The sequence below is a fragment of the Enoplosus armatus genome, chromosome 6 (assembly GCF_043641665.1).
Source record: "Enoplosus armatus isolate fEnoArm2 chromosome 6, fEnoArm2.hap1, whole genome shotgun sequence".
In the NCBI taxonomy this organism is placed as follows: Eukaryota; Metazoa; Chordata; class Actinopteri; order Centrarchiformes; family Enoplosidae; genus Enoplosus; species Enoplosus armatus.
In genome coordinates, this window is record NC_092185.1 from 23,579,317 (window position 1) to 23,602,004 (window position 22,688).

A 22,688-nucleotide genomic window follows, 5' to 3' on the forward strand; every position below is an offset into this window, starting at 1 on the left:
ACTTGAGTTGCTTGTTTCAGCTTTGTGACTCGCATAACTGTTCTGCTTCCAGCCCCCTTTTTTTTTTTTTTCTACCACCACAGTAGATTTACAGCAGACCATGAGACAGCAGCCAGCTCTCCCTCCATAGAGGTATCCGCTCCACATGTCTCGCAATGCCGCAGCCGAACGCACTTCCGAGAGCAGAAATCATTGAGCACGTGGTCTCTCACTGCTGTTATGTGCCACCCTCCTCTTCAGCTCCTGGGCTAGCGTTACAGTAAAGTGCTGCATATCATGTTAACGCGCTTGGTCAGCAAAACAGCATTAAATGATTTAAAGGGCGAATCAAATGACAAAGAAATGACAGGTGGGAGAAATCTGTTGCAGGATCGGTACTTTTTAAGCATGTTGTGTTCTCTATTGGCTTGTCGGTGGCAAAACGCCTGCTGTGACATCACAGATTGGAGTGGATGCAACATATACAACCGCAAAGACAGAAAAGAGTACACAGAGACCTCCTCAGACCATACTTAAACGAAATAGTAGAGTCTAGAGAGTTGCATTGTATCAGTACGAGCCTGAAGGGGACTTTGGGTCTCTATAAAGATAAGCTGATCAAACAGTCCTTTTTCACCTCGGACAGTTCTAGTAGTTCACTTCAAAGCCAAAGTACAGACATCACCATGTCCCTCAAGAGGACTGTTGCCCATCTGGGAGCATCTCGGCTTGGCCCTTTCTTCCTTTTTTTTTTTTTTTTAGAAGTTGAGCAAATGAACATCAGCAGTTAAAGTTTCATGCATACAGTATGTGTTGTCCCCTGAACTACAAACAAACTTTACATTTCTGCCAACTGTTATACAGTTAGATTTTGATTTTTAGATGTTTTTTTTCCAGTCTGCTGCTGCTGCTCCTGCTGCTGCTGCTGCTGCTGCTATACTAATGTGCTGCTTTCACTACACAGCCTGTGTAGTCGTCATGCGTTCCATTATAGTGAACATCTGCATTCATTTTTTTTTTTTTTTTGTGGCAGTGTTGTACTCGATTGTAACGAAACAAAAAGTCTCCACTGCTGTAATAACCTATTTGAAATGAATGCACATGCAATGTTCACTGGGATCGATTACACGCCTTTCAAGAGTCTAGTTATTGATTTTCATATTGTATGAAAGAAAAACAAATTCAGATTTTGAAGACAGTATTGTGTTGCACACAGTTAGCGGTTAGGTGCTTTAAAGCTGCATTAATTGTTTTTTTGGGGGGGGGGGTCGGGGGCAGAACAAGCAGTAAGTTGGTGGTGAACATTTGAACCAACATTAGCATTCGTGTCGAGTCGTGTTTTTGGCCACCATTTCCTCTCCTTTTTAGCTCTGTTTTGGTTTGGTCTCCGCCGGTTGATGAGAGCCGTGAGAATGAACCAAAACAATACAGTTGTGGGCCAGAAAATCAAAACAATGAGCTGAAAAATTTCATAAACATTTTGTAGAGCTACGTGGAACTGCAGAGCTGGGTGATAATTCTCACAGTGTGAGCTTCCCCCTTCACTTTACAAAAAGTAATTCCATCGATTGTTAACATGAAAATATTGACTAGTGCAGCCTTAAATATTTTAAAGGGCTAACACAAGCAAAACAACTGTAAAAACCTTGTCTCAAATGCTTATTTACTTTTCACTATTTTGACTCCACACAAAAAAATGCTTCAAAGAAGTTGCTTAAAGTCATTCTTCTGTTGTAACTGAGGGGCCCTCATGTTGGCAGGTGCAGTACTTGCGGCTTCAACGCCCTGCAGAAAAACCTAATTTAGTCAGAAACTGTTACCTTTTCATGGCGATCTTTCAGCGTTAGCCTCAAGGAGGCGGATAGCCATCCTGTCCATATGAGATGACCTTCAATGCGATCAAAAGCCATTAATGCCTCCTTTTATCCCCCTCGGCCTTCAGACTGATTTGGACAATAGCCAGAGCATATCCATTCAATAGCTATTGAACCTTCTCTCCGCTTACGTTGTGTGTGTGTGTGAGTGTGATCATCAAGTCCACCGGCCACTCTCAAAAACATTTTTACCAAGCTTTGCATCATTGCGCAATTGCAGCGTAAATATGCAATAAAGTCATTTTATTGTCACGTATAATTCAGCCCGATAAACCAACATTGCAGCATTCACTGGAAGAAGCTGGCATGCTTTTCATGATTTGAGCATTTCTGGGAAAAAGCTCGGGCTCATCCGCACATTATCTCCATTGTCTGACACACCCTGCGAATTGAAAGGTTCATTTTTATGGCCTGGAGTGAATTTATAATGTAATCTGCGGAGGATTTGAATTAGATTTCCCTATTAGCCATTCCCTGACTGAACCAAGACATCTGCTTTGAATCTCCCCTTTTATACAATAGAATTATCTCGGAGTCTGTTCAGTCGATGTCTTCCTGTCCTGTCTTCCTCTCAAGCACAGCTCTCCTCCGTGATCTTCCTCCTCCTGCTGTCTGTACTCCTCTTCACGAGCTCCTGACAATGCGCTTGCACTCAGTTCGATATGTACTCGATGATGGATTATGATGAGGTTGATATTTACTGGGGCAAATTTTTCAGTTGTATAAAGGACACTGTGCTATAACTTTTTTTTTTATCCAGTTAAGGGCCCACATGGACACTGATAAAGTCTTTGGTCTCTGCCTGTCTGGCTCTCTCCTCCTTTTGGTCCTCCTCACTAAATTTGGAGGATGAACTGTTTCCTCTTTCCCTTAACATGTATATTTCATTGTTAAGACTTCAGAGCGTTTCCTGACACTAATGATATTCCTCTCATGTAAAACCATGTGAGACTGCAAGTCAGGGGCTTTTAAACCATTTAAATGTTTAAACATCCCACAGGGAAGCGCGTATGTGCACAAGGATCTTTAGGGCTTTTCTTGCAGCACGTACACATTCAGTATAGAGACTTCCTTCTGTTATCTGGGAAGGACTTTCTGAACTCAAAATGTACGATCAGTGAAGTTAATTATTCCGTATGATGTTCAGGGGAAGTTTGGTTGTTGAGGAAATTAGAGACCCCCTCCCATTCCCATGTTCTGCCCGATTCTTCCAAGCCGCATGGGGCTTTGACCCAGTTACCCTCCCTGACCATGCTTCTTTCCTACCCTGAAGGCCAGCATCTCTTTCACTGGCATAACTAGTTTACCGCCATAACGTTTTGGCGTTAGGAAGGTAATGCGCGGTGGGTTTATCTAAGTTTTGGGGAGAGCGGTGAACCCAAACAGAACGCCGTGGGCCGTACCGACCAAAAACAACGAGCTAAAAGACACTAAAGCGCTCCGTTGAGGCGCGGGAGACTGCAGTCGGGCGGCGACTCTCTTCTCTCTCGTTAAATATGCCAGTCAGCTCCCTCCCGTCAGGTGTAGTGAAATAGAATATGAAAGACCTGTTTCACTGGGATCAATATCATACAAGATCCAGGACTACGGTTGGAGAGGTTAGAGGGGGGGGGGGGGCGAAAAAATGAGAGGAATAATAATGAGAGTCGATTTTTAGAATACAAGGGAAAAATGAATGGGCCACTTTTCAGGTTTCTATATGAGATAAGATTAAAGAATAGAAAGCAGCTCACCCGTTAAAGAGGGAAGCTCGAGAAATCCCATGGCTCCGAATGTTCCTCTGAATGTTCCTTTGAGAAGCTGTTGTAACATTTTGGTAACACTTTCTATGAAGACCACGTCTGTAGTGTGTTATGGGGGCATTCATAGTGTATTATAATGCTTCATGACTACACGCTTTCTGATGCACTGTATCAGCAGTCCTACAACATGGATGCTCTCACTAGTTCTAAACTAGAGGTTGCCTGATGGGGCTTACAGTAAATTATCACCACTTGCGCTCACTTATTTCATAAAAAGGTGTTCTTGTGTATTTCCAGTTAGCTTCGGACAGCTTCCCTGAAACAATAAGGTGCACATTTTCAATCTGTGTGTGAATCACTTCTTAAAAAAAAAAAGAAAAAAAAAAAAAGAAAAGAACATCTGTTCTGAAGTATTCTCCCCCTGAAACTCTCAACAGGGATCAATGGACACACCTGGATGCACAGCGCACTTCAGTGGGCTGCGCTCCCCGCTGATCGTGTGTTTGTTTGTCCCTGAAATGAATAAGAGCATTTATGCTCATTAGCCGGGTGTGGTTTCCTGCATATCCACAGTGGAAATGAGCTCCTAACAGTAGCACTTTACTGGGAGTGCTGTGATGGCCAAGATAGCAGGCCCTCATGGAGCCGTGCGCTCGAGAACGGTCGGTGTATGGGTACGGCTCTGTTTGCTATTTATACCGTAGCCAGCCAATTAAGCCAACAGTCAGCAGAGAGAGTGGCTGCAGAACTTCTCCCTGCCATAAGGAACTGCACCTCGGTCAGAGAAAAGTTGTTGTATAAGTTGATTATCTACACTTTAATATAATGTACCAGCTTTTAAATCAAGTGTAAGGACGTACAAGAGGAGGTTCAGTGTGTGTGTAGTGCTTGTCTGCTCTAGCACATAATGTCATTATGAATACATACAGCTCATATACACTCAGCCGTTGTTTGCCCAGAATAACACTTAAAATTGATGGGAAACCTGCTGTATGCATGTTAACATCGTGCTCGACAAAGTGATCGCTAAGAAGCCAGATCATCAAAACCACAACGCCCAAAAATGCGAACGAAAATCCCTCATTTTACAGGGCAACTTCAGCTTTATCAGCTCTATTGGCTAACCATGTTTCAGGAGCTCTCATTATACTTAAACACAAAGTCCTCATAGGTGGGATGTCGGGGTGGATGGATGGGCGGGTCGACAAACCTTAACACTTAACACGGCAGTCAACATTTTTAAGCATGACTACGGTCATTTCCTCACCTTAACCAGCGTGTTCATTATTGTAACCATGACGACGAAGGTCCCCGAGTAGAAACAAAGTTGAAATGTATCATTAAAGGAAATCATTTTAACCCCAACCGTTCCCTAATCCTAACCACGTTGTTTCACCTCCCAACTGTAGTTTGTAACAGTTGACGAGTGATGTCATTCTGCCGATAGGGGCGTCAGAAGGAGTCGTGAGCAGAGAAGTATTCATGTGTTTGTCAGCAACTATAGCTCCTCCTGTGGGCACCCGGACGTGGAGGCGGTGGTTTTAGCTCTCATCTGAGGGCCAGCGTAAGCTTTCTTATTACAGGTAACTCTTGACACCTCTTCCTGTTGTTCTTTTCCCATTACAACACTTCCCCAAAATCCACCACTACAGCTTCTGTGCCAGCCTGCTGCTCCTCTTTTTTTATAAAGGGTTAAATGGCTTCGCTCCAAACTGCATGAAGGATTTATTGACTCCCCTGTGTGCCTGGGCGTTCCCTGTGGGGCTCTGCTGGCTGTTCCTGGGTCCTGGCTGGTGACCAGGGGTGACCAGGCCTTTGCTGTTGGGGAGGGGGTGCCCCCGTGGAACACTCAGACAGGCTACATCTTTAGAAAACCAATATTTTATGGGAAAGCACATGAATTTTTCATACACCGCAAGGTTTTATCCTCTCACTCTTGACATTTTAAATATTTTATTTCACTTCATTGTGTCCCACAGTGTGTTATGATCCCTGTGTTTATTGTATTTGCATTTTATCTGCTGTTTTATTATTAGATAAATAAAGTGTATTATTACATGCTATGCACAGTGCCTGTTGCATTATTATATACTGTACACTAAGATGATTACACGGCTGATGAATTGTTCGTGAGGATCACGGCACTTAGAAAGGAGCTGTTCTCTTGTCTGGAAGTTTGGGCGTCCAGCGTTCTGTAGCATCTCCCATCCTCTGCTGGCCTTTTCTTGTGACTGAGACTGTGAGATCAGACAAACCTGAAGGTTTTCATGGCTGTCACAGTGCTGCTGAGTATTGGGGGGGGGGGGGGGGGGGGGGTGCTTAGCTCCAGGTTATTGAGAACGACGTGTTCAACCAGCTGTATGTGTGCACAGATACAGAATGGAAGGTCAAATCAGGAAGGCGGTCTGCAAACTCGGATGGACGTTTACAGCAGACAGTTTGGGTAATAATGTTCCATTTGACCATTTACATTCTATATTTTCTTGACCCATCAGATTCTTTTTAGTGATTATTACTGAGAGGAACAATGGCCATGGGGCGTCAGATCTTGGAAGCAAGTGCTGAAAAGGTCACCCTATAAAGCCCCGGAGTTGTGTGCTGCCATCAATGGCTGTGGCTGCTTTTGTGTGTTGTGACCTTACCATTGCATTCCTTCACCTGCGCACCTAGACACCTCACTCTGGTCTCTATAGCAACTAACGTCCTTCATCGCGGCAGGGACAGTGGACCCCTTTTGTTCTTTAGAGCCCCTCCACCGCAGAACACAAACACCGCTCATAACAAAGCGCACGACCTAGTCCCTGCAGTCGATCACCAGTTCCAGAGTTCCATCGTATTCCTTTTTCTTTTGATTTGATAAGGTCCCACTTGGTGATTACACATCACCTCCTCCGGCACCGCTTGTTCTCAGCACACTGCACTGTGCCAAAGGTCTCCAATATTAATAGCCGTGTGACATAATCCCGTCCCCTCCTAATGCATGTCTGACGTCTCCTGCGCTTTTAGAGCCTGCTCTCTGACTGGAGGTGTTGCTTCAAACCATCTCTCAGTTAGAGGAATGGAGGCCTAGTAAGTAAAAGCGCTCGGGAGAGGATAATGTCAAAAAAGGAACAGAAACAGGCATGATGGGATGTCCCTTGTTTGCCAAAATAATCAAATATAAACACTGTCTCCACTTTATTTTCCTTCATACAAACTGCTCACGCCTCTGGACAAAAAAAAAAAAAAAAACTGTTAAAAGGCACGAATAAACAGCCACATGAAATATGAATCAGGCAGCGCTGAAGATATTGTGACCACTGGTTCCAGATGCACTGCTTGTAATGTGATTCTAGCACTACAGATTTAAGAGTTTACAAGAAAAAGGGAAGAAAAAAAACCACACACACACACACACATCTGACCAGTGGCAGTCTTGGGGGGAGAAAATGCCTTGTTGATGCTGAAAAGGTGGCACAGTTCGAATGAGGCGGGCCACAAGTATGCAAATAACAGGTCAGTGTAGTGATAAATGACTTCTGAATGTGCGGTGTAGGTCATTTCATTTCAGCACCACAGACAGCTCTGGAGGCAGCAAACCCCAAAGCTGTTAATGAGAATTTTAATTTACCCTGAATTCAGTCTGGCAGGCAGGGCGTTCTCTCAGGCTTTGTACTCCGCAACAGGTTTTTGCATGCGTAATGTATAATAAAGTAAGGTGGCATATGATTAAAACTCTACCCGTCTCTTTCATTATTTACCCTTGTTTACTTCTCCCTGTGTCTGCCATAACGAAAGATTGCGTGGAAGTATTAAGCTACAATGACAAATGGTCCCATTGGAGGACTTAAAAAAAGCACCAAATGACTCACGTCTGAGACAAGCTTCATTCCTTCTCCCTCCCCCTGCCTGGTACAAACAACTATTTCCTGTCTGAGAGTGTTTGCATATTTCAATTTCAGATTCAGGTGAAATGCCTTGGGCACTAATTATTCTGGAGATCACTCATGGACCTTGCTCGAAGGTAATAGTGTATTTCTGAGAAATATGAGGATTTTTCTTTAAATCAGCCTTAATTGATTTTTGACCACTTGCAGGCAGCGCAACAAGCTGCAAACCTTGTTATCACCAGTTGATAATTTACACATCCAGCAGACACGGAGCAACATTAGTCTCCATAAGGAGTTGTGTGTCTTTCCATTTGATGACTATAAGTCCAATACTCTCTCTCCTTTTAGCTCTGTTAACTCCTGAGAGAAATATCAGGCTTTTAGCTGCTAAATATTGCACTATGTAATCAGCCAGTTGCTAGTCTGTCTGCCATGTCCTGCAGGGCAGGTATCGTACATTGCCCGTTCCTGCTGAAAACAAGGCAAATGAGCTTTGAGACTGAACCTAAACAGTACATTTACAGGCTGTAATAGAACAACGAGCCTAAAGATGCTGAAACGGAGCGCCCCCTTCACATAACACATAGCCATGCATCCACTATATCAAAATAATATGATAATATTGATTAGTGCAGCTCCTTTTTTAAATATTCAGGCATGTGAGTTGAAGTAAGCTTGTAGGCTAAAACAAGCAAAACTTTTACAAAAGTTTTATTTTTATGTATGTATTTTTGGCCTTCTTGGTCACAAAAGAAGCCTCATTGGTTGATGAGAGATGTGAGAGTGAACCAAAATAGTAAAGTTAAACCAAAACAATGAGCTAAAAGATGCCAAAACGTTACACATACTCATTTGATCCACTGCCCAACAAAAAAATTGGTACAAAGCAACCTGCACTATTTGAAAAACCTTCTGTCTGAAGATGTAGTTTATCACTGAATATCAGATAAATGGTTATAGACTTTCATTCACATTTCTAACTGTGTGGTGGCATAATACAGTCTCTGTGTAGAGTGTTTGTAAGAAAGAACCAGACCTAGTGAAACCCTGTGCAAGTAGCAAGTGGAGAGTGAATAACGAAGAAATAACGAAGAATGTAATTTTCCAGTAGTTCCCCCGGGAAATGAAAAAGTGGTTTTCACATTTACATGCCATAAATGTCAATAAAAAAACAGGATGTGAAGGAACACGAGAAGCCACAGGTTGAAAACCTGTCTGCAAATCGTTTTGGGGTTTCTGCATTATTGGTTCCTATTAAATTAAGAGCGTACAGGAAGACAGGAGAAACAGCAGATTATATATGTCTTGCGTCTTCAACCCATGCTGACTCACCTGGGGAGAAACAAATAACAAAACATGTGATAACGTGTGATATAGAGCGCATGCAGCCTGCTACAGTCGCTCCTGTTTGTTTTCTTATTTATTCTTATTTTTCTCCTTTTTATTCCTTTTGTATAATTTCCCTCCAGAGATCAATAAAGTATTTCTGATTCTGATCTGATATTCTTGCATTCAGTTGCTCAGGAAGGGTCTCTTTGAGGGATTAACCTAGTTCAGGTCTTATTATTGTTTGCTCCAATTACATCTTCACAAAACATACCCTAACCAGCGAATGCAAATGCAGATCATTTGCTTTGAAACATAAGGCATGGAAAGTTTGGGAGTTCCTGACAATGGAAATGCTACAGTGAAGTAACAATAAATTGTACTTGAAGTAAACCTAATTAATTTCTATACCTGGGGTTGACTTGGCATTCACCTTGGCTTGCTGCGCCAGGGAGCGTTCCTGGTAATTAAATTTTCAAGCGTGAAACCGCGGGAAGTCAGACGACCCGCAGAGTGAGGGAGACGGATGAAGGTAAAGAGCGAGGGAGGGAACCGAGAGGAAAGGCCAGAGAGCCATTGTGAGACAATGTTAAGAACATGGGGGACTTTGGCAAAAAGCAGTTATTGTACATGTAGCCGTGTGTAATGGGAAGGATGAGGTGATTTATACAGAATAGGATGAGTAGCTGTGAGTAGAGAGGGATAGCAAGTCGAACATAGAAACAAGACTACGTCTATAGCCATGCTAGCTGCTTTGTGAGGCTGCTTTGAGCTAAATGCTAACATCGGCATGCTAATACGCTCGCAATGACCCGAATACGCTCATGTTTAGCAGGTAATAATGTTAACCACAATCTTAGTTTGGCGTGTTAGCATGCTAATGTCGGCTAATAAGCACAAAGCACAGCTAAGGCACATGGGAATGTCAGGGTGGCGCTAGAGGAAAAGTTTTGCCGTATTCCGTATTATTTGCTTTCTCACAGAGTTAGATGAGAAGATACACTTCTCGTCTGTATGTCAAATATAAGGCTACAGCCAACAGCAAGTCCCCTTAGCTTAGCACAAAGACTGAAAACGAAGGAAACAACTAGCCTGCCTCTATCCAAATCAAAACCCGCCTACCAGCGCCTCTAAGGCTCACAGTCTGTTGACACACCAGAGATTTCAGGAAGTCACTGCACCTGGCCAAGAAATAGTCATATCACCCAGCGTAAAACCACAACTTCACTTTGGTTTTTGTACCAATTAAACAAACAAGATAGAATGCGTTAAATAGCGAGCTTGAGAGAGCTGACTTTGTTACCTTCGGACAGAGCCAGGCTGTCTGTTTGCCCTTGTTTGCTGTCTTTATGCTAAGCTAACCAGCTGCCGGCTGTAGCATTATACTTGTCATGCAGGCATGAGAGTGGTCTCAAGAGTGGTGTCTAACTATTCCTTTAAAGAATCACCAATCAATTAGGATTCATCTTGGGGTGGGGGGGTGGGGGGCATTAATGAATCCCCAAGCCTTCATGGTAGTCGATCCAATAGTTGAGATACTGTGTGTCATACTGTGGACTGACCAACCAACAGATCAACATTGCCATCCCTACATCCATACTGCTAGCATTTCCAAAAACCTGAAAGGTCTGTCTGGTTCTGTGTCCACTGCAATAACAGAGTGGTGCATTAGTATGACGATCCTTTCCATGCCCTCCAGGGTAGTGCAGTCATACTGCCCCCCCCCCATACCACCCAGTTCTTACCTGACTGTCCACCCTTGATATGGAAATGTCATCGATACATGTATCTCCTCCATCCTCTCCTGCGCTGTCTATCGTTCTTTTTGCCCATCAATCTCTGTCACTTTCTCATGCTTGATCCCGTCAGGCCTTACTAGAGCTGAATACGAATGACAGCTCAAGATGGCCTTTGAGCTTTAATTCAGTCTGATTAATGTGCTGTATCGGCATAATAACATTTTATCCGGATTGTTAAAAGAGACCAGATGCCGTCAACATCCCAGCAACCCGAGTTGGCAGGGTTCCACGGCGGACTTGTTTGCTCACTCATATTTTGTTCACAAAATGTGCAGTTTGATATAACGCACTGTAGTATAACATGCTGATTATGAACAAAGTAGTCTGTAAGGTTTTGCCTGAAGCTCCTGAGGAAACTCAGGAGGGTGCTGTTGGCAGCTGGCCCCGCCCCCAGTGGTGATCTCGATGTAATAGCAGGCCCCACCCCCAATGTCGCCCACGCGCCAGCCCCTGTGTTGTCCTGCGTCAATTATGCGAGTGGCGTTTTAGGCCCCCGCCCCAGTGGCAATCCCCACCCACATGCACTGGCCACTGACCATAGCTACAGAGGCCAGGTGGAGTTCGCAGCCCCAGCACTTACATCAGCAATTTGGCCCCGCCCCTTTTGTTGGCGGCAGCAGGCCCCGCCCCGACCATCATAAAACCAAAAAAAAAATTTCTTCACATTTCTTTTCTCGAAGGAGAACACAGGACAATTGATTTCCCGAGACAAAGAACGTGCTATTTAATTTCAGTTGGACTTTAAGTTGAGTGTGATATGATGGAGTGGAACAGGCTGCCAAACACAAAGACTGGTAGGAAAGGTCAGCAATGATGTTGGCTGCCCAAGGCTGGTGGGAAGCTGACATCACTCAGTCAAACACACACACACACACACACATATTCAATACATAGACAGTACATTTAAACACATGTACCACCTTGGCCTCGTCATAACAGGTGAACATGTGCATAAAGATGGAAACGCGTATTACCAAAATCAATCACATCCATATGAATGCATAGGTTACGTGTGTGCGCTCACATAGACACATAAACACAGTGAGAGAGAGAAACATACAGGCATAACATGAGTTTACAGACTGTAAACATACTCATAAATACAGAATCAAGCATGAACCCACACATACAGACACACACACACACACACACACACACACACACACAGAGACAAAGCTCTTGGGATTACTCCTGTCAGTCCTGAATGTGAGCCCAGTCAGATGTCTTGCTGAGACTCTATGGATATTTTATGGGTCTCCTCCACAAATTGTAATGAATCTTTCATGAGGTTACATCTCATTGTGTGTGTGTGTGTGTGTGTGTGTGTGTGTGTGTGTAGTTGGGGTGCGAGTGCCCACATGTGTGTGTTTTGCACAGCTAGAAGATAACAAAGTGGTTAAGAGTAATCTGATCACCTAAAACAAGATACATTTCTTATCATAATGTTTTATGGGGGGGGGGGGGGGGGGTTGTACAGTCAGGTATTTGATTGTGAAGGATGCTTTAAATGGAAAGATGACACACGTTTGTATGTCACCTTATTTCAATGACAGAAGCCCAACCAATCACAGCTTTGTTTGTCTTTCAAGACCTACATAAGAGCCAGGCATTGTGAATGTCAGCGTGAATGTATGTGTGTCTCCACAGTCTCCTCAATGAAAGTGACCCTGGAACCATTCATTGCCATTTGGCGGTCGGCTCTTTCTTCACATTTTGGAGAAAGAAGGTTGGGTGTGGCCGCCGAGCATGCACACTGTACGCGTGCAGAGGGTGAATGAAGATCATTTCCCGTTTACCACACCCTACACGACGGAGTAGGTTGTTTGCCAATGACTCCCAAAACAACATATATGACCGTTGGGGAGTACCAGCGGCAGGCATACCGGACATCCGTCGTCATGGTAACATTAACAAACACATGGTTACGTCACGTGACCTAGGACTTACGCCACATGACTTACTAACATAACATACTAACATAAAGCAACAGTCAGTCCCTTCCTAAAGCGCTTAAAATGTAAGTGTGGGAACAAAATCCAGAGTCCTTGCAGTTCCTGTGCAAGTTTATCTGGAGCTCTTAAGGGGCTTCAGCAGTCTGGGTTAGTCCCGTCGTTCTTCTACGGGACACATTTCCTCTCCATATTTTCTTTGAGAAGAGAAAAGCACTTTGGTTGAACAGCTTATGAGTCTTAGACATACAGTGTTAAACCTGTGATGTGTCACACACAGGACATTGTTTTGTTCACAGGAAACACACCAAACTGAAAACCAAAATAGGTCAGAAACCACAGCAGGAAGGTCCTCTTTACTTGCTGCCTTGTTATTATTGTTATTATTATTATTATTGTTATTATTACCACTGCACCCCACAGAGGATTTAGCGGCAGGCTATAATTGCAGACCATAGGTAAAGTGGTGGGGGTGTCGTGGTCAGGCCTGCTCCTGTTAGACTGTAGTATGTTGTAGTATTCTAGATATGATGTGGCGCCATCTCCTGGCAGGCACATTGTATGACCGCAGAGGCCCGACAAAAGGCAAAATAACCAAAGATCCCCTACAGAAGATGTTGAGAAGAGATGTGTGTTGCTTTGTTAGCGTGTTAGTGTCTTGTCCCATTATCCTTGTCTTGCTCGCGTACGGCTGCCACTCCAAGCAGTTTAACATGCGCCAGATCTAGTGCGGTGTTGGAAAGCTGGCAACCAGATGTTTGTCTGTCATAACAAAAAAGGAAAAGGGGAAAGGAAACAGACCCAGGTGGCTCTAAAAAGCACCAGATGGAGATAAAAGTTGTCGACCAGCGGCAGCGGACCAGGAATGATCCGTAATGGCAGTGACAAGACTTGGACCTAAATCAATCAGAATATCATCTGGATCACCAGAAAGGGAAGGCCAGAAGCCACGCTGCCGAAACATGTTCAAACGTGGAAGTCCAATATGTGTGTTCTAACATGTAAGGCCTTAACCATAACCATTGTTAAGGGGGGCAATAGGCAATAATCATTGCTTTGGGAGGTCATGGTGATATTAGATAATAGCATGTCTTTTACATTATAGTCTAGAATTAGGAGCAAATAAATTACAAGGCAACTTTGCAGTATTTCCTTTGTGGCTGTATAATATAATGTCTAAAATGAAACCTGTGATCCTGCCAGAGGAAACACCCTTTGTGTCTTGCAATATAACAAAATGCTCGAGGAGTCCCGTGAAGATTGAGTGTGTTTTGTCGGTGAATGATTTGAATATTGTGTATTTGTCACTCACACAGGATGATGTGGTGCTGATCTTGTCACTGTGTGCAGCCTAGTTAACAGCTTTTATTGAACAGATCCTGCTCTTTGTGAGAACTGAGGACGTGTCTGCAGGCCATCTGGAGAGTATTACAATAAATAAAAAAAACTGCAGGATTGACCAATGGGGTATGAACGGTCTTGGCCTGTTTTCTAGCTCTCTCTTTTGGTTTTCTCTCCCATTCATACCTCAGATGCACAAACTCAAACAGAGAGGGGACGGGTGGGTGGGAGAGAGGCCGACGGAGAGACTGGGAGAGAGGGAGAGAGGGAGGGGGGTGCTGGGAGGGAACGTGGGAGAGGTTCACTTGGATCCAAATCCAGTGGAGCAACAACTGATTAGAGAAACAAGACAGAACGTTCTGGAGCTGCAACTCTAACAGGACTAAAACACTCACTGAGCACAGCAGGAGGAGGGGAAAAGAATATTCAGCCATTTAAGGACCATCAGTGATTCTTTTCAACACAGCAACGCCGTCGTAAACTGTGACTGAAGCCATATGGGTTTGGTTTATTTGCAGTGCGGAAGACTGTTTTAGTGGGTTGCACGCCGCAGGAGAGCTTCGGGGGAAACTAGTTTCGGTGCTGAGTTGTTGCCACAACTGCTCGTAATGTCAGGCAGAGTGCTTCCTGTCCTTCTCCTGTCTCTGTATCTGACTGTGGGTTCAGTCCAGGGCCAGGGTTCCTCCCAGGATGCCTTTATAATCCAGTACCTGGAGAGGAGACTGGCTCAGATGGAGGTAGGTGCCCGCTGCAGTTGTATTTGACATCAGGTACCTGCATCCCTCGGGAGACATCGGAGCACGACACCCTCAATCCTCGCAACCCTCACTATTAACTATTGCTTGCAATGTTACTCTGTGAAAATACTACAGTACAAGTACAACTCCTGCTTTCAAAACCTTACTTAAGGAATAGTATGTAAGTATATTTCTGAAAAGTGTACTTAAAGTATAAAAAGTAGTAGTACGCATTATGCTGAAATATGTGTTCCTATTAAATATGATGTTTCTGAATTATCATCACTGCTGTGTGTTGCATGTTACTGCTGTAGATTGTGAGGTTCATTGTAACTACTGTATATACTGTTGGGTAGTTCAATCTACAGCAATGCAACATATTCTTTTACCTTTTCAGAAACAAATTCACTATCGGCACATTGCATGGCGATGCATGGTTCAATAGTGAAGTAAAAAGTACAATATTTCCAAGTACAGTACTTGAGTAAATGTACTTAGTTACATTCCACCACTGGTTCACATCATGCCCAGATCATCTGGTTCCCCGATTTTTGGCATCCTCTCCAGCCGTGTGACTGATTTTTTTTATAACGTCTTCCTGTGATGGCTGAGTCAACAGAACTACCAGCATGTCAGTCACATGTGTAGAAACACACTTTACTGTATGCCTCGGTGAGCTAATGTGCTTCAACGTACATCACCATCAGCAGCGGCTAATGACCATGCTAAGACGTAGAAGTGTAACGGTGAACTGGCTCGGTAGTGTCAGTTACACTAGCAATATCTAGCTAAGGTTTGCTAACATTAGCCATCATAAGCTACTGGCCATACCAGACCAAGTGAGACTGTAACACAAATATATAAATTGATCGAGGAAGTGTTGTTCCCCCGTGAGTTCGACAACAATGTGTTCAAACGTTCAATCCAATAGCCACGTGGTGACGGAGAATTTCGTGTTTTCGCTTAAAGCCAGCCAGCAACGTTCACTGAGCATGTTAAAACGCAAAACGTAGCACAAGCAGAGAAGAACTCTAAAGTTGGCGACTTTGCTCACTATGTCTGTTACATCGAAACATCTACCTTAAGTTTGCTAACATTAGCTGACATTATAGCCGCCATAACCTTCTGGTCCTGCCAGACCAAGTAAGGCTTGACTCCGGAGTGTGTTGAAATGAGCAAGGGTGCAATTTATCCCTCACGAATTCACTTGTAGGAGGAAGAATGTACGCCTTCCGTTAAAATGCACACATTCTTGCTTTAATTCTGTATTCATAGCACCTTTTCTCTGTGTCAACGACATCAGGAGCGTCTGACTCAGTGTGAGCAAAGCACCGTGAGCGTCACCCAGAAGACCTATGACCTCTCCTCTGAAATCAGGGGTTATCTGTCCACTCTCAGCGTTGTGAGGCAAGTCTGTCTGGGAAAAAGTGCTTTATAACTTTTGCCCCATGTGGGCAAGAATGAAATGGTATGTGGCAAAGTTGAGGAATTGAACTGTTTTGCTCTGTAGATCAGAGGTGAAGAGCCAGGTGGAGAGCGTGTCGGTGCGAGTAGAGCGGGTGGAGAGGGAGTTGGAGTATCTTGAAAACAAGATTCCCACTCAGTCTGACATAGAGATGGAGGAGGCACTGCTGGAACAACAGATAAAGGCTGCAGAACTGGACCAGCTGAAAAAGAAAGCCAAGATCAAAGTGGAGAAAGGTAGGAAGTGTGTGTGTGGACAGATAATCAACAGAAACAGAAAAAGACCCCCCATTCATTCAGAGTCTTCTCTCCATCATCTCCAGACTGCAGCACAGCCCTGAGTCAAATCAAGTCTCTCAAGATTGTGAAGAAGGCAGGAGACGTCTCCGGTTCCTGGTTCAAGGACCCCTCTGAAGGATCAGCTAAGGTCCGTCCTTTTTAAAAGATGACGTAATTACTGTAATAACGGACTGACTACAGCGGAGGGGCAGCTGTGTTTCTTTTTGGGCTGCAGGCTATGTTTATCTTCCCCTCAGCATGGGCCCTTTTTTCTCATAACAGTCTAAATGAATTCTACTTTTTTGGGGCTAATCCACCCTGGATCAGCACATACGCCCTTTAACGGTCATAGTTGGATGGGAATGATTGCAGAAATTGTGATTTTGCCCTGTTAAGTGTATCATTTTACCGAAAAGGATGAAAAGTCCACACTTTGGGGCCCATATACTGTAGTTCAGTGGTATATTTTTCCTATTCATGGGGGTATCTCAGAAATATAGACAATAAAGGTTGAGAATTTGTTTCTATTAAATGAATAAGCGGTTAAATGTTGGGGGTTTTGTGTCAGTCTATCAGAATCAAAGAGCAGATTTCTAGATTTTGCATCTCACAGTGACATTCATCAGCAAGGGAGGAATCGGATGTAAATGAAGCCGAGTTGCCAACTGCATGAATACCACAGATTAAGAAAATCATTCTATTTAAACCAAAGCTGAGTTGCGCAACACATTTCCCACTCACTCCGTAACCGGCCACAACTGCATGTCTTTCAGGTCTACCTGCTCAGCGGGATCCGTAACAACTCTCTGCTGGAGTATGTTTCTCTGCAAAGTTTCACCGAGAGGACCACCACTCCGGCAGCGAAGGTGGTGCAGCTGCCTTTCTACTGGCAGGGGACAGGTCACGTGGTCCTCAATGGATTCCTCTACTGCCACAAGGCAGACACGCCCAACCAGATACTGAAGGTGTGTGACTGAAGTAATATAATATAAAAGGGGTTGAATAAAACTTTTACTTTACTTTGTGTTCACATTGAAGGCCACATGGCAAACAGTTACCGAGGACAGTCCGATTGCAAGAGAGACTGACCTCGGATCACTTCAGAGGAGCTTCGTCATTGGGGGGTTGATTTTTGTCCCACTTCCTTTGCTGCGCTGTGTCGGCTGAGGTCAGTGAGCTAACAATGCCAAAAGAAACAGTTTTGTTCCAGCAAAAATGAGCTGACTTTAAGTGTTTTGGAGCACATGTAATTGCCACAGAAAGGTTACTGGGGGGGAAAGAAAACAAAATCAAATCAAATTGAATACAGAGGAACAATAGCTTGTATTTTTGAAGGTACAATATAGACCCATATCCACGTAGCCTAAGTTTGTATCAGGATTGTCTGAAATATCTCACCAACTATTGGATGGATTGCCGTTAAATTTTGTACAGACATGTATAGTTACCAGACGATGAATCCTACCGACTTGGCTGATCCTGACTTTTTCCTCTAGCGCCACCATGAGGCCCACATTTGTGGTTTCGAGTCAAATGTCTCGACAACTACTGGATAGACTGAGATTTGGTACATGTTACCCTGGGGGTGAATTGTGTGGCAATATTGGGTTTCATATTTAAATAAATTAGTAAATGCCGCCACGAATCAACACCAAGAATACAGCGATGAACAGTTAATAAATAAATCATGAATACAGCGAAAGAATGCATGAAATGAGGCCCATTTTATATCGGAAGACGCAGTGAATGATTATTTTGGCAAGATGTATTAAAGTTGGGTAAACACAGCAAACCATGAAGAGGATAAGTTGACCAGTGAAATCACCTTAACACACCGTTTAGCAGCTGAGAGGTTACTGGGAAGCAGAGGGAAATATTTTAATTCTTTATCCTGATTGTATTGAAGGGAGATCTTATTCCTGAGCTAACGCTAAATTAGGTTTAGTAATCTACAGCATCTTCTGGGCTATGCAAACCTATGATCAATCAGTTTGTATATATAAATGCATATTCACATTTCCTGTGTCATTAGCTAAACAACGAGACCACACATCCCATCTTTGTCTTTTAATATGTGTAACCGGTTCTTAGTTCAATTAGTTAGTTCAGCTTCTATTGTACAAGGATCCAAATCAGCATGTTGTCCCAAAGCTTCACATTCTTCATGAAGGAGAAATTAAACATCACAGACCATTTAGTGTACATTAGAATTTTGCATTACAAAGTCAGTTTCTTTGCTCTCGTATGAGTTCTTGATGCCCACGTCCTGGAATGTGGGAGTATTAGCGGTTTTCCGGTTGGTCCTGACGTAAATTGGCAAATTGTCACTTAACTGCCATTAATGTCCAACCCTTGAGGGATGTTGGTACTGTCATTGTGAGCATGTTAGCATGCTGACGATAGCTTTTAGCTAAAAGCAACATTGTGCCTATACGTACAGCCTCAAAGAGCCACTAGCATAGCTGTAGACTCTTAGTCTTGTCTGTGGTTACAACATGTCTTACGCCACTGAAAATAAATCAAAACTATAATGATAGCATTTCTGAGTTTTGAAGTCTCTTTCCATCGGTTTCCATCCCGTAAAGGTAGACCTGTTGAATGGCACAGTGGTGGACAGTACACTGCTACCAGGAGCGGGTCGTCTACCAGTCTACAGTCTGAACCCCAACACCTACCTGGACCTGGCTGTGGATGAGCTCGGCCTCTGGGTCATCCATGCTGACCCTGAGTATGGAGGAAACCTGGTCATTACCAAACTGGATAAAGGTAGAGCATACCACCTCTACGCACATACATAAGTAACATAACCTGGTCTATAATTAGCATGTTTTGGGGGGGGGTTTGTGTGTGTGTGTGTGTGTTTCTACCTCAGGAACTTTGGCAGTAGAATATACCTGGGATACACAATGTAGAAGCCGTGATGCTGAAGGAGCCTTCCTAATATGTGGGACTCTCTATGTGGTCTACAACACACGCTACGGAGGACGCTCCACCATACAGTGTCTCTACGACATCCATGACACCATCCACAGGTTGGATTACACACAGACTGACCAGCGAGATACAGTACAGCTAACACACAAACACACATTCTCATTATTAACCATGTGTGCATACACAGAAAAACAGAAACATTTGATTGAACGCTTTCTTCTTTTCTGTGCCACCCATCCGCAGTGACGAGAGTCCTGTGATGTTCTTCCCAAAGCGCTACACCAGCCACAGCAGCATCCACTACCACCCCGGAGACAAGCAGCTGTATGCCTGGGACGACGGCTACCAGACAATATACAAAGTGGAGACACGCAGGAACGACCAAGTCACCGCCGAATGAAGATGATCCACAGTGGTCATCCTTTAAGAAACGTGTGTTATCACTTCAAAAATAATCCAAAATTCTGCAATAAACATCACTTATAGAAGCATCAACTAAGGAAAAGTATTGATGAGTAGTTTATAATCTACTGTTGTTCAGTATAGGGATCCTTTGCTGGCAATGGATGCTGCCTTTATGACTGTTAATCGTTGACATAAATATCATGTCCAAACAAAGGCATTTCATGCATTATGTAGGCTTTATACTTTGTATCACCACAATAAAGAACATTTAAGTGTCATGTGTATTTTCATGAAATTGTCCTTTATGACGGACTGAAAACATTTAAAACAGGCTTTTGGGATGCTGGTCCAGATGTATTACACAGTGGAAATTCTTTCAGAAAAGCTGGCTAATCAGATAACCTGTTATCACATTTTTAACATGTATTATATGACATGCTCTGGTAGCCTACTAAAACATTGTCTGGACAACTCGCATGTGTGTATGACCAGTGATACACATGGATACCTCCACAATTGTCTAGTGTACAGGTACCAGGTCCACCCACTTGCAACCCACATATGCACACACAGTGTATTTAACATGTCGCATATTTCCCATGAATATCCTTCCCTTCCATTTGCAGGATAGAGTTCAAGCCGACATACTGTACAATAAATCTGTATGTATGTTGGATTAAAGTAGTGTTTAGTGTGTGTGTGTGTGTGCTAGTATTGTGAGAGCGTTCATTAAATGTGTGTCTTTCGGTAAAGTTACTTCACTTTGTTTAATCGGGTCGGGATCTCTTTTTGAAGGTAGACCTGGGAACAACAAAACATTAATAGTCAGACAACCCGCACAACCAGCACAGCAGGCAAACGACAATCAAGTGACAAAAACGGAGGTGATAAAAACCACTATGAGAGTCATAAAAACATTAGATGGTGAATCCCGCACATGTAGGGATAACTAATGTGTGTTATGGGAGATGTGAGGTAGTTTGGAAGCTTTAACAGTGCACCTTTACACTGCAGTCGAGTGTCATGAGGTGATTATTCCTTCTTACACACTGTATTGTGTTACAGAGAGATGATGAGTATGAAATGTGTCATCGGTGGTACAGCACAACACGCTGTGATGAATGGGGATTAACTGCAACGCGATGATGGGGCAGCATGACAGTCCAGAATGCGTTAAGCACAGACACATGTTCAAGTATTTCTAATGTCTAACCAAGGGTGATAAGGGCATCACTGGAAGCTGTGGTGGCAGTATAGTCACAGACAGGGGTAAATGGAGAGAACATATGGTCTACTACCTACTATCAACCTTTTCATTGTGGCTGACCAACCAGTAAGTCAGGTCTGTGTGTCTCTTCTGCGATTTACCGCAATATTCTTGTTGTTTAGATGATGGAAAATGACAGCTATGTTGTTGTCGTTGATACGGCCACCATGTTGGAATTGTTCCCATGTCGTAACGGATTATCTTTCGCTTTTATTATCGCTGTCTGATGAGTCCACAGCGGAAAGCCACTCTTCTTTGTTTAAACGTCTCTGACTCATCCCGCCCATTTTCAGTTGACGGTGACGTAGAGAAAGGGGGCGGGTCGAGTGCGACCGTTGAGTTTGACAGCAGCTACTGTCCGACCGGGCCATTGTTGACTGCTGTGAACGGGCGAAAAGTGTGTTTAAAACAAGTCTTTTTAAAAGAAAAAATATATTTATAACTATGAGGAGGAGAAGCAGCAGTAACGCCAGCAGGAGAAGCTCTACAATAAGAAGACGCAGTGAGAATTTGCGTTTTGATGAATTCGGCTTTTCTCTCACTAAACGAAAGGACCAAAAACTTCATCACCGAAGTCACGATTACAGGTGCGGTGCGACATTGACTGTGGCGTTAGCTCGTCAAAAGTAGTTAAACTAAGCTAGCTTGTCTTTAGCGTTGTGTGGGAGCATTTAAAGTTCTTGAAGACAGTTAGGTTTAATAAACGCTAGTGTTCACTTTTTCTATTATGGCAGCGTGAAACCCGCATGGCGTTTCTTCTTTATTCTAACGGTAGTTAATCACAGAAAACGTCAGTAAAAGTGTGCTAGTGGTAAAGTTAAGTTAGTGGAAACAGGCAGCGTTAGCTAGCTGTTAGAAAAACTTCATTTAAAAAAATATATATATTTCATGTATATTAGACTGTGCTGTGTTGTTTGAAGTGTATCTCAAGTGGTGTCTTGTTAAGTTTAAGCTCAACGTGATATCCGGCAACATTATATAACTACGTGGGGCCAATTACACTATTGTTCCCATTTTTATTCAAAATTTGGTGACCGATAAATGAAATAGAAATAAAAAAAGATGCTGAATTGGTGCTTTCTCGCCAGAGTGGACACACCCTTGAGACCGCATTTAACTCATTAGGGGTAATAACATACATTTCTCCACTGATAAAGCTTCACAAATTCAATCTTTTAGGTACTTCCAGCACGTCTAACTGTAGGTTGTTTATACTGTTCATCCTGAAGCTGTGGAGCAGAGCTGGCATGATTTCAGCCATCACGTGATTAAAAACAAAACAAAACTCAATAGGAAAGTGATATTCATAAATACTTATGATGAGTCAGACATCGGACTGGCTGAGATCACTGAATCAGAAGTTGAACACCCAATGGCCCGTGTTTTGCTTTTCTAGGAACCAGAAACTGATGAATCAGTCTAAGCTCACCATGTTGTGTTGTGTTGCCTCTGTCAGCTACCCCCAGCTGAGCTCAGTGAGGGTGAAAGAGCTGTGCGAGCTGCTCAGCTACTGGAATGGAGCCAGCTTTATCTGCAAGAGCCAGGTAAGACTTGTATAAACTTCAAACACAGAAGTGTTGTTGATTAATCGACCCTCGTGTTTTTGCCGTGCAGTAATTGTAAACTCGCGTCTTGTGTTCCCTCGGACTCTGTGCTGTGTTTTCAGATTGAGCGATTTATCAGGATGGGTATTCCTCCGAGCCTGCGAGGTAGAGTGTGGAAG

At 43.4% G+C, this 22,688-nt stretch overlaps 1 protein-coding gene across 1 annotated transcript; it reads left to right on the plus strand.

Moving 5' to 3' along the window:
* The first annotated feature begins 14,274 nt into the window (after positions 1-14,274).
* olfml1 (olfactomedin-like 1) lies at positions 14,275-19,976 on the plus strand. Its single transcript, XM_070907727.1, has 8 exons — positions 14,275-14,616; positions 15,920-16,023; positions 16,127-16,317; positions 16,404-16,507; positions 17,133-17,324; positions 18,945-19,125; positions 19,232-19,391; positions 19,537-19,976. The coding sequence occupies exons 1-8, from the start codon at positions 14,488-14,490 to the stop codon at positions 19,691-19,693; spliced, it is 1,218 nt and encodes a 405-aa protein (XP_070763828.1). The 5' UTR covers positions 14,275-14,487; the 3' UTR covers positions 19,694-19,976.
* The last annotated feature ends 2,712 nt before the right edge of the window (positions 19,977-22,688 follow it).

Bases quoted from the DNA above. Each gene is read 5' to 3' on its own strand.
- olfml1 (XM_070907727.1), top strand. From the start codon at position 14,488: ATGTCAGGCAGAGTGCTTCCTGTCCTTCTCCTGTCTCTGTATCTGACT. The intron at 16,318-16,403 runs GTAGGAAGTGTG...CATCATCTCCAG, and splicing joins CAAGATCAAAGTGGAGAAAG to ACTGCAGCACAGCCCTGAGT. The intron at 19,126-19,231 runs GTAGAGCATACC...TTTCTACCTCAG, and splicing joins CATTACCAAACTGGATAAAG to GAACTTTGGCAGTAGAATAT.